Below are 14,428 nucleotides of genomic sequence, written 5' to 3' on the forward strand. Positions count from 1 at the left end.
AATTTGTGGCATACAGGATGGAGTGGAGAGCTGATGTAGAAAGCATCGGTGCTGTGGGTTTCTATGGCATTTAAATTTCATCATTGTCTTGATATCTGCATATCAATTACCCAGGAAAGGAGGGAAGGAGAAGGGGCAGAGGCTATGTGGGAGCTAAGAAAATGGTGATGGCAACAATCCGGCAAGCGCAGGTCTTATTGCAAAAAATTACACTGACTGCCTACCAACACTTTTCTTTCTTTAGCAAGTCCTCCTCATCTCTTTCTCTCTTTTTTTTTTGCTTTTTTCCCTCCTGAATCGCCTGTAAATGGAACATGGGCAGATTAGCTGGTTCCCCTTCATTCCTGCTTGTCCAAAATGGATGGTAAGGTGAGAGGGAGCGAGAAAGGGGAAAAAAAAAACCTCAAAATGCCTGGAGCCATGGCTTGTGGAAAAAAAACAGCTGCACGTGAAAAATAATTGATGTGGTTTTCTAGCTACTACCATTTGGAGAATAAAACACCAACTCATTCCTCACTTCCCGAAAGATGGCAGAACCTTTAAAATGTATTGTTGTAAAATAGCGGTTTGGCTAGTGGGTTTTTTTTTAGCAGTGGAGGCACAGAGTCTAATATACCTGGATCCATCTCTGTGTGCTGCCAGGTAATCCCCTGCAGCACTGGGCTCAGGGGCTGACCTTCCTTCCTAAAACAAAACCCTGTCAGAAGGCATTTTGGTGCTGTTAGTCACAGAAGTGTAGCAGCTATTGGACTTCCTCAACACCTGAACGAGACTTAACCCTCTCGTCCCTCCCATGAGTCCCAAGAGAGGACCGTAAGTGGAAGCAATACCTGATTTTGTGACCAGGTGATGAACCCTCGCTGGAGCACCACCTTTGAGTGGTGCGGGAAGACCCTTTTGTGCACTAGAAGGACTGATGCTATAACCAGAGGAAAAAGGATTCAAATCTTTACCAGACTACGTAGTGAACGGGTTGCCAGTGCTCAATAAGGGATTTATCATTACGTGCAATGTACAGGAGTCTACCCAAAGACTCTGGTGGTCTCAGCTTTGCCCCCATATAAAATGAATGTCAGTGAGTAACTCCAGGGTTTGTTCTCTGTCTCTTTTTCAGGTTCCCTACTGACCTTTTGCATTTTTCCCCATGGTGGGCAGAAATAGGGTCCTTTCCATCCTCATTACAGGCTTCTGAAGAACGGCGCTATCATTGCCACAGTGCTTCTGTGACTTGACTTCCAATTACGCTAAATCCCATGGAAGTGCTCCCGTCCTTGTATGCACACTGGTCCCGCATGCAAAATACTTAGCTCCAAAAAGTCTGTCACTGGGTACAGGGAAAAGTAAGGGCACTTTCGTTCCCTCATTTTCTCCAGTTGTCTGTAGGATGATGCCTTATGTCAGAGCTCATCTTTAACAGGAACCTAAACAAGGAAATATGAAGCTTTAATCAGTAATTATCGCTCGGATTATCATTTGTTTTATTTTCATACCGAAAATTTAGGAATCAAGCTGAATCACTGATACAAGTCAATGAAATGTTTTCATTGCTCATTTGATGATGGTTGGAAGATTCTCAGTGATTTGCAGAAAAATGGAGAAGTGCAAGACTTAACAATAGGTTTTAATAAAAAGGATTAAAGATGTGGTACCAAAACAGACAGGAGGGAAGTGGCTTCAGACCCTGCCCAAAATCCACTGATCAGATGTCAGCTTCCATTCACTTCAGTGGACTTTGAATCAAGATCATATTTTTTCTTGAAACAAATTTCTATCCCTTTCAACAAAGCTCTTTTACCATGTTTAAATGTGTACGTAGTATATTAACCTCCATTCATGGCTGGAGGAGCGGATCCTCTCCTGAAAACAGCACCAGCCATCAGGTCTGGATCAGCCAAATTTTCTTTGAAGTCCAAAGGACTGCTAACCCAGAAGATTCCTCGCAGAAACAGTAGCATCACCATTTCCCACAGAGCAGAGCAAAGGACCAGGACCATATAACTTACCTCTATCACCTTGATGTTTTAGGTGGGTCACCCAAAACACTGGGAAAAGGTAAAACAGGACAGTAAAAATGATATGGAGCAAGCCGTAGCTGCCATGGGGAAGGGGTCTGTACCAGAGTGTGGTGGTGGCTCTTCTTGCACAACACAATGCATTTTACACCAGTGCAAGGGGGGTTCCTTCTGCCCCTGTCTCTCCCGCCAGCAACCTTCTGCTGAGCAGTGTGTGACGTACATCCAGTCCTACCCAGAGGACGCTTGAAAGGGGCCCTCAACAAGAAATAACTACCAAACTAAAAATAAGCCTCTCCAGAGCTAAAGCACGTAGGTAATTGTTCAGCTGTTATTCCACTCCGGTCCAGCCTCTCATCTTCCCGCCGAAGGACAATGCCCCATTTGGGTATCACCTCCGCGCCCTGCACAGAACTGAGCAGGCCATGGAGGAGCCGTGAGTGCGTGGGCAGGCGCAGGGTGGCACGTGTGACACCGTTTAAAATAGCCAGGCGTGTCTGAAGGACCGCGCTGGCCCCAAGGGCCTCCTGTTAAACTGTAACGGGAGTCCTGCATACTTACATGGATGCCAATAGAGAGAATGATGATCTTTGAACAAGCCTCTAGTTAAAAAGTAAATTTGATCTTTTGAATTTCTGAGATTTTTAAGCCAGACAGCTCTGACTGGGTGGTAGGTGAGGTATTCCCCCCATGGTTTGCCTCTAAAATTAGCTTCACGCACTGGCTTGAAAATATTAATCCCAGTTCATCTCTACCCTTGGCAGGGGGCTTGAGGGAAGAGATTCGCAGGGGATCCTTTCTCATCACCCAATTCAGGGACCAGGATTTCACCCTGACAGAAAAGGCCGAAGGCCTTCTGCTGCCTCTCCCCAGGGATGGCATCATGTCCTTCCCTTGGGGACCTCTGCCAAAGCAGCAGGCTCTGCACCTTCCTCCAGGTTACCTCCTCAGCGTCTCTGAGGAGGCAGAGGCCATCCCCCAGGCCTGTCACCCCTGCTTATTCCCCTCTAACTTACTGGGACACATATATTCAGGGAACATCATCACTCTGTAAAGACTTATTAAGCATAGTCGAGAAATGCAAACACCAGACAACACAACTTCACATTTCTGGGCCTTTCTGTCTACCTGGCTCCCTGCAACCACATTGCAGGAATGACAGCTGGAAACACCTCTTGCTCTTCATTAACCAGCAATGCAGTATGAATCCAAAAGCCTGTGATCCTGAAGAAAGTCTGGGGAGAGGTGAACACTCTTCTCCTCCTAACTATGTGATTTTCTCCTCCAGCACCTCAAGAGGCGACACTGACAGACAAAGAACATAAAACTGTCCTGGAACATCTCTGTGTGCTTCCTACCCTCTGCTGAACTCCCACCAGCCCTGTGAAGCAGCAGGTAGACACACCTGCCCTGGGAAGACGCCCACAGCTTGTGGCCATGCGCAGCTCCACAGCAGGTATTCACTGAGCCACCAGCCTGGGTGCACTCATGGATCTGTGTCTGTGCAGATCCCATGGGGCGACCAAGAGGCAGGAAGGGGGTGTCGGGAGGATCTGAGCTGCCCAAGGCCAGAGTTGCAGACTGTGTGGCCTCCAACAAGTAAAACAAATTCATCTAGGAACAGCAAATGGGTTTTATCAGGTTGCAGAGCTGCTAGGCAGGAAAGAAAGTGCAACTCAGTTACTTGGCTGATGAGGACCAAGGCATGTGAGCCAGCAGCACCCTGAAGGAGCACACTTATGTTACCAAAGTGAGGGCAATTCATCAGCTCTCTCAAATTTTTGGATACTCAAACTGACTTTTGAACATCCTACCTGGGGTTATCTGGAAATTGTCCTTTATGCTCCCCAGTTGTCTATGCAATGGATCTGTTTCAGCAATATCAGACCTCCTGCCCCTGCCACTGTTCATGTCCTTACCACAGGCTCTTTCTCTCTCCTACCCCCATGATTCCATACCCACCATGTAGCCTCTCTCCTCCCATTTTCCCTCACTGGCCATTGCTCTTCCCTCTCATTTCTAACTCAAGCCCGAACCTGGCTGCACCCTCCCTCTCCAGCCATAGATACCAACGTCCATGTCCCTCAAGATTTTCAGTTCAGATCTTCTCCTTCCCTTCTGCCCTGGGGATTTCTCCAGAGGTATCCTCTGCCCCAATCAGCCCCATCTTCTCCTTTCAAGGCAATTGCTCCTCCTGCTCATGGACCTCAACCTGCCCTGTGCTCCAAATGGGCTGCAGAGTAGTGCAAGCTCAGGTCCGCCCAGACTTACCACTCTATGGCGGACTTACCACCTGGAAATTTTGATGTAGGAGGAACTATGAGCGATGAGCTACAACAGAGATAAATTCCTTACCTGTGGCTTATGCTTTTCCCTTCCCAGCCCTGCGTGATTTGAGTGCTGCAGCCTGGCTGTAACAACCCAAACCCTCAAGTGATTCCTCAACACGTCACTCTTTCACAAGACCTGAGGGAGAAACCCTCCAGAACATCCCTTTCCTCCATGGCCACTGCCACGAGGAGGCTCAGAAGTGTGGGTGCAGCCCTCGCTGTGACAGGCAGGCTTCAGGACAAGCCCCCTGAGTAGCTCGCAAGCAGCCATGGGGGCTCGACGGGTGCCCGGGGGCTGGAAGTCCCTGTCCAGACGTGCTCATCTGGAGAGCAGAGAAAATGACAGCGGCAGTGTGAGCAAAATGCTTCTCTGTGGTATGTAAGTCAGCACTGAAAAATAAGAAAGATGACAAGGATCATCCTACCTGTACCTTTTAAGGTATAGCTATAGAGATAACACCGCCCCATGAGTCAGATGTTCGGCTGCTACCAGTAGATTACAGACTAAATACCTCTCAGGGAGGATTTTGGTGACGATGTAACCCTGAGCAGCCCCAAATGTGCAGCATTTTTGAAGTCCATTGTGGAAGGCAGCATGGCGGTCTTAAAATGTCATCATTCTGAGTTTTGAAACAGGGTCGTTCTTATGATACCCAAGTTCCCAACTGCATAGAAAGAAGCATTGATGAAACATTTCGTAATGCTTGCAACATGCTCACCTCCCAGGTTAGATTCAGGTGAGTAAAAAAAGTGACTGCTGAGAAGGGCTCCACCCTTGCCCTCCTCATGTCCCTCTGCTGAGACCTGAAAAGGTAACGGTCTGTTGGCAAAAAATAGCTGTAACTGTGTCTTTTCCTGCTTTCTGAGCCCAAAACGCGTTGGGGTATGGTGACCAGTGCTATTGAACCGACCAGACTATATGGGACTCACCAGCTCTCAAACCTGTGCGCTAAAACCCGGCGGATTGCCCAGCCCCGGGAAAGAAGGGCAAACCTCTCAGGTTTGCGTGGCTCCACCGCTCAGCCCTTCGGTCACCAGGAAAGAGCCCGAAAAACGAGAAACCTCTTAAAAGTTTCGAGCGGCCCGGGTTTAGTTAGCGACTAGTCCGGTCGCTCTTTTAAAACCGAGCCTGGCCGGAGGAAGACTGCGTGTCTAAGCTTGGCTTCCACCCTCCTCGCCCCGACAGCGCGCCCGGGCTCGGAGCCGGCGCCTCCCGGGCGCTGCTGCGGGGCAGGCCCCTGCCCCGGGGCGCCGGTCTCCCTCCCGGGCACCAGCCCGCCCGACTCGGGCTGCCGCGGCAGAGCGCCTCGGGCTGGGTGGGTGGCGGGCGGGGGCGGGGGGTACCCTCCGCTGCAGTACCGCGCCTCGCCGCGCACCGGCAACCGCCCCCCGCGGCGGGGCCGCCCCGGCGGGAAGGCGGGGGGGGGGGGGGAAGGGAGGGAGGAGAGGGGAGGGGAGGGCAGAGCGGCGGGGCGGGGCGGGCCGCGGGGCGCTGCGCGGCGGGCGGCGGCGGGCGGCGGGGCGGCGCGGTGCGCGGCGGGCGGCGGGGCGGCGCGCGCCCGCCCGCCGGTGCCGCGCGGGGCGCTGATGCCGCGCGGGGCCGGTCGCGCCGCGGGGCGGCGGGGCGCGCAGGGCGGGCGGCCGCGGGGCGCTCGGCCGCGGGGCGCTCGGCCATGGGGCGCGGGATGTGGCTGGCGCTGCTGCTGCTGGGCGCCGCCGCCGCCGCCGCCGCTGCCGCTGCAGGTGGGTCGCGACCGTCCGGCGCTCGGCGTTTTTCCGTGCTCCGCGGGCGGGCGAGGGGGATGCGGGACCGCGCGGGCGGGCGGGCGGGCGTGCTCGCGTGTGTGCGCGCACACACGTGCCTGCAGGTATCGCTGCGTGTGTATGCGCACGCGGAGGCGCGTCGGTACAGCGGCGTGCGCGTGCACAAGAGGATCGCCTACGCGTGTGCGCACTATATACACACGCGGATGCCTGCGTGTGCGCGGATAGGCATACACGCACATAGGCGCGTATGTCCGTACGCGCTCTGTATGTAGGCGTGCGGCACGCGTGTGCGTACGTGGAAGGGCAGGGGCCGGCGCTGCGCTCCCAGCCCCGCGCCCCTCGGCGCAGACAAAGAGGGGTCCGGCCGCGCCGCGCTGCGCTGCGCGGGGGCCGCCTCTGCCCGCCGGGGCTGCTGGGGGGGGGGGAGCCGGAGCCAGGAGGGGCCGGGCGGGCTCGGCCCGGGGGCTGAGCGCGGGGCAGCCGGGGGATGCCCCGGGAGCGGGAGCCGGGCTGCGGGGGGGCAGCGGCGGGACGCGGAGGAAGGGCGCTGCGGGCTCCGCAGGCGCTTTTGGGTGGCGGTGCCCCGAGCTGTCGGGGTGCGGAGGAGGGCGGGCAGGGGTTTCAGAGCCCCTTCCCGCAACGTAAACACTTTGTGCGCTCGGGTCTGCCCGCAGCAGGGTCCTGCCGCGCCGCAGCAGAGGCAATTGGGCATAAACAGTTTGCATAACGCTTCCTCGGCCGCTCGCAAGCCGAGTGCCAATTTTCTTCTTTAAAAAGACGAGAAAACCCAGATGGGAAACAAACATTTAATCAGGCACAAGATAGAAATGAAACATCACAAGGCAAGTGTTGCTAAAATGCTTGGGCAGGAAGCATATGATTTTCCATGGATGTTTTACAGGTGAGTCATGGTATTCGCTGCGTGCTCTTGCTCATTGCTGAAGATCCCACTCCGATGGCATGTACAGTATATAGAATGGGAGTATTTGGTCGGGCAGATTCATTAAGTGCAAGTAAGGAAAAGCACCTTTTCCGGGGCTGTGGCAGAGCAGTTGTGAGCTTGTGGCTGACAGCATGGAAATCTTTGTTCTGTCGTTTGTCCTTTTACTGAATTCCTGTGGCAGCCAGCATTACACTAGAAAGCTGTCACTTTTTGTAACATGCCGTGCTCTGCATCTGTCGTGCAACTCTTTCCAATCCAAGTGAAAACAAACACCCTTTCAAAGGGGGTTTCCTCTCCCCCCTTCCCGCCCCTGGGACGGGAAGTGGGGTCTCTGTGCCAGCAGCGTTTCTCAAATCCTGCTGAAACCAAGGTCCCTGGCTCCAAATCTGGCCCCAGGTGACGAAGGGAAACCTTCATGCCTGCCCTGAAGACAACTGCAGTCAGTGACCGTGTGTGACCGGGGCTGGAGCATACCAGGAGCTAGGAGCAATTGAATACTCTCAGCTCCCAGGGTCTCACATGGGAATTTGGTAGCAAACCCGTCCTGGCTGGGTTCAGGCAGAGCCTTGCCTCCTCCCCGGGGACAGCTATGCCGAGCCCTGCCACCGCCGCAGTCACCGGGAGACCTCCCACTGACCAGGTCCTCCTCCACTGCCTCCCCGAGGGCAGGAATAGGCGGTGTGCGAAGAACAAAAGGACCTGATGAACACAAACAATAATCTCGACCTGTCGAACACAAACAATAATCTCGACCTGTCTCGGGGTGCTGACTGAGCCCTGCTCTTTTTACCTCTTCCCAAATCTGCTTTGCAATTGTGCAGCTGAGGGAACCGCAGTAAATGTTCATCTGTTTGTTTGGTGGCTAACTACGCTGTGTTACACGTAGCCAAAGAATCCAGGAAAGCAGCCAAAGACATAAATTAGGCCAACTTGTGGCAAGCCTAACTGATAATAGCACTTACTTACCTACCCCTCAGGAGAGCTGCGTAGGTTAGTTAATGTTTATACAACACTTTGAAAAGGATGTTCAGGAGATGTAGGTGATACTCCATTCATTTTACAGTTATATTTGTTTACTTTTCTGGAGTAAACATGTTCTGCATAGTTAGTATAAATCATCTGAGCCACAATTTTACCGGGTCCCTGTAGGAAGCTAACTTGATGAGCATTTCTTGTTCACTAAAAATTTCCCAAGACTGCTTACCTGGTCAAATCCAGGGACTGGAGTCAGAAGTGCATAACTAGCAGTGGTTCGCATCTGTTCTGAATAATCGGCATAGAAAACCTATATAGACCTTTGGTGGTAGAAATGTTTTCTTTCCAGGGTGTTTCTTGAGGAGCAGAAGGAATGGGGAATGCTGTCAGGCTCTGAGGGCTTAGCCTCCACTAGTGCATAATATAGCTTAATTGCATCTATGACACTGCAGACAAAAGCTGAATAAACCCCAAATAAAGGATTTATTGGATGCTAAACTGAAATGACCTTTGGACATAACAAAAATGCCAAGAAGAAGCCATAATAATTGGTGCACAAAGCTGACTATGTATGACTGGCCCGGTGATAAAGAAGACATTATGCACCTCAGATGGTTTGGCCTGCCCACATCCAAGTCATCAGAGCTTTTTATTTTTTTAATGTTAAACAGTTATGGTTCGTCAAATACAACCTTGACCTACTGTTACATTTATTAATAAAGAGGTGGAGAGTCCCTAATCAAACATTCCTGCACCAGGAGGGTTACATTGCGGATGGTTTCACACCAAACCCCATGGTGATTTTATTTTTCTTTGACACATTAACTGTGGATTTTTAAATCGACAAGGCTTCCAGAGAAACTTGAACAAAAACCGCAGAGCCTCAGCTGTGAGGCAGCTTGCCAGCATCATTTCAACCACAGATTATTTCTTTTTTCCCCTCCCTTTACACACATCAGTGACAGCCTTCCCAAACTTTGGTGGTGCTTCAATTCAACCCTGACCTAAGCAGCAGTTTGTGACTGTTGGGAGATTTGGGGTAGGGATGGAGGGGTGGGAAAGGGGGTGAAGATTTGAGGTCATTGGTGGCAGGAGATATTCCTACCAGCCCTGGCACACCCAGGATGCAGCCAATCTGCTGTGCAGTGAGCCAGGACACAGCAATGCCATCCCCCATGGCCAGCTCCTGGTCTCCTGCCAGCGTGCCACCTTGGCTGCCCCAGTGTTGCTGTCAGCCCATCTTGTGCTTTTCTCCCTTCCTCCAGGACCACCTGGATCCCCTTGGAGGCCTCAGGGCATAGCCACAGTCACTGCCCTTGAAGCTTCAGTGGTGCTGTGTGTCCCTCAGGGTGGGAGGGCAAAGTGGAGGTAGCTCCTCCTGCCTGCTGCCTGCTCTGCTCTGCAACCCTTGGTAGGGATTTTCCCAAGTGCAGGGAAGCCCTGAGGTTTTTTGATTTGGTTTAGACACACTGAGCTCCATGGAGGGGGAGAGCTGAGCAGCAGTGCCGCACTCTCCCTCGGCCCCTCTGGGGCTCAGTGGGTACCTGCAGAACATGGTCTCAGCAGGGGCAGTGTCCCCACAAAGCATGTCGTGAGGCATGTCTGCTTCCAACGGGGTGGGGTGTCCCCACCTTGGGAGCCAGCTTCAGCCCCCCGGTCTCTGCCTTGCAGGTCTGGGCGGCACGGTGGGAGCGGGCAGCCCCTGCGAAAAGGCCTGCAACCCCCGGATGGGCAACCTGGCACACGGGCGGGCGCTGCGGACGGAGACGACCTGCGGTCGCCATGCCACCGAGCCCTTCTGCACCTACGCCGAGGATGCCCAGCGCCGCTGCAAGCACCCCACCTGCAGCCGGTGCAGCGGGGCCCACGCGGGGCTGGCCCACCCCCCCGCCGCCATGGCTGACTCCCCTTTCCGCCTGCCCCGCACCTGGTGGCAGTCGGCCCAGGATGCCCCCCGCGAGACCATCCGGCTGGACCTGGAAGCCGCTTTCTACTTCACTCACTTGATTTTGGTCTTCAAGTCACCCAGGCCGGCTGCCATGGTGCTGGAGCGCTCCCAGGACTTTGGCGAGACGTGGAAGCCTTACAAATACTTTGCTGCTAACTGCTCAGCCACCTTTGGGCTGGAGGATGACGTGAGGCAGAGAGGAGCCATTTGCACTTCCAGATATTCGAGTCCCTTCCCGTGCACCGGAGGAGAGGTAGGTCTGCCGGTGTCGGGAAGAGAAAGCCCTCACTCCAGTCCCCCTTTCCCTCTGCAATCTCCGCTCTGGCTTTTACACTTCTTATTTTAGTGCACTGGCATCCTTTTGTCATCGAATTTATTTCACAGGGTGAATTAATGCAACTCATTCCTAGGTGGTGTAGGCACCGCTCTGCCCCTCGCTTTGCTGAGCCAATAATCCCCTTCTTTTCTAAAAAACTCTTCTCCCCTTGCCCCGTGAAACCACCCGCACAACTGCAAACGAGGAGTATGCTGCCAATTCCTTGGGAAAGCCAAAGGGAACGTCGCTCTTGATAGTCTCCAGTCCCTGCAGTTGTGTGGTTTCAGGGTGATGCAAATCAGTCTGACTTTGACTGGAATGCAACTGTGTTAAAATTAATGGTCACCAGATTCACTTTTAATAGTGACCATTGAGAAGTAGGCATGTAACCATTCAAAATAGCTACTGACCACGCTGAAGTACTGCTCCAATAAGCCACATTAGCCAGGTGATTAAGAAACCTTATACCTCATCTTGTTTTTTTTTTTGCTGTGCACATTTATTTTCATGTGAAATGAGCGTGAAAAAATGAAGAAAAACATCATGCTTGCTAAGGGGAAAAATTTATGTGAAAATGATTATTTCCAGTATCAGAAACAGCAGATAATAAATCATGCACTTGGAGGCACTACCAATAATGCTCTTGCCTTTGGTGCCTAAGCCTGTCCCATGGCGCTGGAGACCCTCCACTGGGAGCCACGGCTGTAGGCTGCCCTCCTGGGTCCACACTTGTTGGGACGTGTCCCCAGTGACCAGCTCTGGACTTTAAAGGCTGCTCCCTCTAGTGGCCTAATTTAATGAGCTTGTCTGAAAGTTTAACCAAACTTAAAATTCCCCTCTGACCTAACACAGAGAAAGAAGCAAATCCGATTAGTGAATCAGGGGTCAGTTATATCATTGTTTCTGCTGAGAAGTGGTTTTGAGGTGAAAGCCTGGTCCTTGGAGACCAGCATTCATGTTGGAGAAAAATGACCTGTTCAAACCCCTTTGCAATCATTTGGGATCACCTGTAGCCATGCTCTGTTTAGGAAGCCACTCTCTGCAGAAATACCGAGAGCTGTTTGTTCACCAAAGTGCATCCCTTAGCTGTGTCTCAGGAGGCAGACAATGTCCTGCTGTAGGAGAACCTGCTCTGTGCTCTCCTCAGCTCAGAATGAAGGATTTCCAGACCTGCCAGACAGACCCAGGATGATTGTTTCATTAGCCCAGCAAAGGGATTGAATCAGATGGCTGGTGAGAAAAAGTGCTACCTTCCTTTCTGCTCCTGCCTGCCTTTGCTCGTGCCCCAAAAAGCTGCCTGAACTTCCTTTCACAGTGAAATATATATAGGGGCTTATAAGAAAGATGGAAAAAGACTTTTCACCGGGGCCTGTTCTGACAGAACAAGGGGCAATGGTTTTAAACTGAAATTGCTTTGGATTGAATATAAGGAAGACCATTTTTATGATGAGGGTGGTGAGACACTGGAACAGGTTCCCCAGAGAAGCTGTGGATGCCCCATCCCTGGAAGTGTCCAAGGTCAGCTTGGACAGGACTTTGAGCAACTTGATCTAGTGGGAGATGTCCCTGCGTATGGCCGAGGGGTTGGAACTAGGTGGTCTTTGACGGTCTCTTTCAGCCCAAACCACTCTGTGGTTCTGAATCGGGGCTGACTACAAAGTAGGACCTGCAAAAGAAAGGACGGGCCTAGCCCACTGAGAATTTTCCAGGCCCTCAGCACTTCTGCCAGTCTCTGTGTCCCACCACCTGAATCATGAGGCTATGTGAGCCTGCGATACAGAGCAGGGAGTGAAATCTAGCTCTTGAGTCAGCCAGCAGGACATGCCTGGGGTACTCTGACTTACATGCTCCTTTTGCAGCTTTCCCAGGAATTGTTCTCAGGGATGAGAAACCCAGGGCGTCATTCAGGGCAGTACTTGCCTCATTTGTGCTGGGTCCTGCACACTTAGCACCCCGGTGCAGTTTTCACTGCAGTCACCCCAGTGATGTACCTGCACACCAGGATGGGGGCTGTGCCTGGCGAGAACCTGTACAAATCCCAGTCTCAGGCTGGCTGCTCTACAGGTTGGTGCAGTGTGTGGGGACAGTAGGATCGAGGTCCTGTGTGGTTTCTGGTCCTCTGGGAGAGCCAGAAACAAGTGTCTATCGGAAGAAGAAAAGGAATTTGGTGGTGTTTGATGCATTTGGAGTAGCATACTGCAAAAACAAGCTGTTTACGGAGCTTGCTCCTGTGGGATCTCTTCTTTTGGCATTGCTTTAGTCTGTGTTATTGCAAAGAAGCTATAAAAGTCAAGATCATTTAATTATTCCAGGTTTTAAACAAATGTTGAGTCCAAGGGGCTGGAGCTTATAAGGTTTTATTCATATGGCATACTTCAGTTCCCTGCACTTAAACACCGCTTTTTACCTGCAAGTAATAACAGCAGCTTTCTGGTGACCAGATGGCAAGCCTGCATGCTTAGCAAATAACACATTTAAGTTATTACAGTGTGCTACATTCCAGCAATTACTTGTAACTGCCAATAGCAACATGTATCTCACCTAAAGAAACATCAGAGTTTTGTGTTCTGTTTAGAGTTATGTCCTGCTTTACTCCCACTTCTGGTAGCACCTAATTTCAGACATATGGAAACAGTAATTTCACTTGAAATAGTGGTTTCAAATATGCAGTCATCTGAAATGTCCAAGTCTGAAGGGTGTTATTTAATTGCAGCTCAGTTGCCGCAATTTTCTTTAAAGCCCAAGCGTAAATTCTGCAAGTGCTACTGGATTTCTTTGTTAAATTTTTAGAGGGTTTTTTTAACTGCAATGTAACAACTGTAACCCATGATCCAAACTGTGTGTCACACTATCTATATACCACCTTCTCCCACTTCAAACATTTCAACGCCACATGTGCATTTCCAGGCACAGAGTCAGGGCTTGCAGGGTTTTGCAGGATGGTGGGGGTCTCTGCACGCTGCTGGCAGCTCCGTCACTGCTGCCTGTCCCCCTGGATGAGCAATTTGTGAAGCTGAGGGGAGGTCTCTGGAGATGGGGGCTCACCCCAAACGGCACCGGAGCTTGGCACAGACCTGTGGCTGGCTGGGCTGGTGGTTTCTGGCTTTAGCCCTCTGCAAAGAGCAGGTGATGCTGATCCGCCTGCATTTCTGCCGATCGTTATGGTGCCTGTGAGCCCCGTTTCAAGGCAGCATCATGCAGAAGCACGTAGTACTTAGGGGCTTACAGCCCCTTTTAATGAATCACCTGTGTTAATTTGGAGCAAAGGTGTATCTGCTTCAGGTTTTATTGAAAAGAAATATCAGGCTTTTTGCATTTCTTCTGCCTTCATCAGCTTGAGTCATTCCTTAGGTGCCTGGTTCAACTCTTATGACAAAAATCCTCCCTCATCACAACTTGCCATGATGTTGATCTTGAGGAGATTTATGACAGCACAGAGAGCAAGCTGCCAAGTCTCTGGGTTCAGTTCAAAGATCTAGGGCTCAGAGCTGGTGGAGAAATGAGAGGTGCTGAAAACGGCTCTGGGAGATGCCTTTCATCTTTCTTCTGTAGTTGAGCGGCTCTGGGCTTCCCTTTGCAATTGTAGGACCAGGGTGGTGGAGAGCATTGGGAGAGTGATCTGTGCTCATAGGGTAGCACTGTGCTGCGGTCACCCAAGCTGGGTTCCACCACAGCAGTGAGAGCCAGAAGATGTAATGTCAAATGCCATGTGTGGCACTTGGCAGGTCTACTGATGGGTGGAGTAACCTCAGCAGGGACTTGGCAGGTCTCTGCTCTTCTTTGCTACCTGTCCCTGATGCTGCAAAACCACTGGACATGGTTATCCTCTGCTTTGGATGCATCTGAGTCCTCCACCCTGAAGCAGGCATGAGATGGAGGATCAACAGCTCAATGGTGGGATGAGGAAGGAAAGGACAGATCTGGACGGAACTGTAGAGGAAGGAAGCTGAGGGCTGCATGGCATGGTACTGATGTCAGGAACACTACACTGATGCCCTGTCTTTGGTCTTAAAGGCTTTCTCAGTGGAAGTAAGCATGAGTTCACAGGTCAGCATGTGCTCAGAGACTTTGCCGAGCTGAGCCCCACGCCAGAGCATCCTGGCTGTAGTCTGGCCTCATGCAAAGAAGAACCACCCT

The 14,428-nt window shown here is 51.8% G+C and overlaps 1 protein-coding gene across 1 annotated transcript in view; it reads left to right on the top strand.

Annotated features, from left to right (window-relative positions):
* Positions 1–6,015: 6,015 nt before the first annotated feature.
* Positions 6,016–14,428, top strand: part of NTN4 (netrin 4) — a 47,403-nt gene continuing 38,990 nt past the window's right edge. The window contains exons 1-2 of the mRNA XM_086470891.1: positions 6,016–6,085; positions 9,699–10,228. Coding sequence (XP_086327017.1) covers positions 6,016–6,085; positions 9,699–10,228 — 600 coding nt within the window. The remainder of the gene's footprint in view (positions 6,086–9,698; positions 10,229–14,428) is intronic.

This window comes from Leptosomus discolor, chromosome 1 (assembly GCF_034619465.1).
Source record: "Leptosomus discolor isolate bLepDis1 chromosome 1, bLepDis1.hap2, whole genome shotgun sequence".
Classification (NCBI taxonomy): Eukaryota; Metazoa; Chordata; class Aves; order Leptosomiformes; family Leptosomidae; genus Leptosomus; species Leptosomus discolor.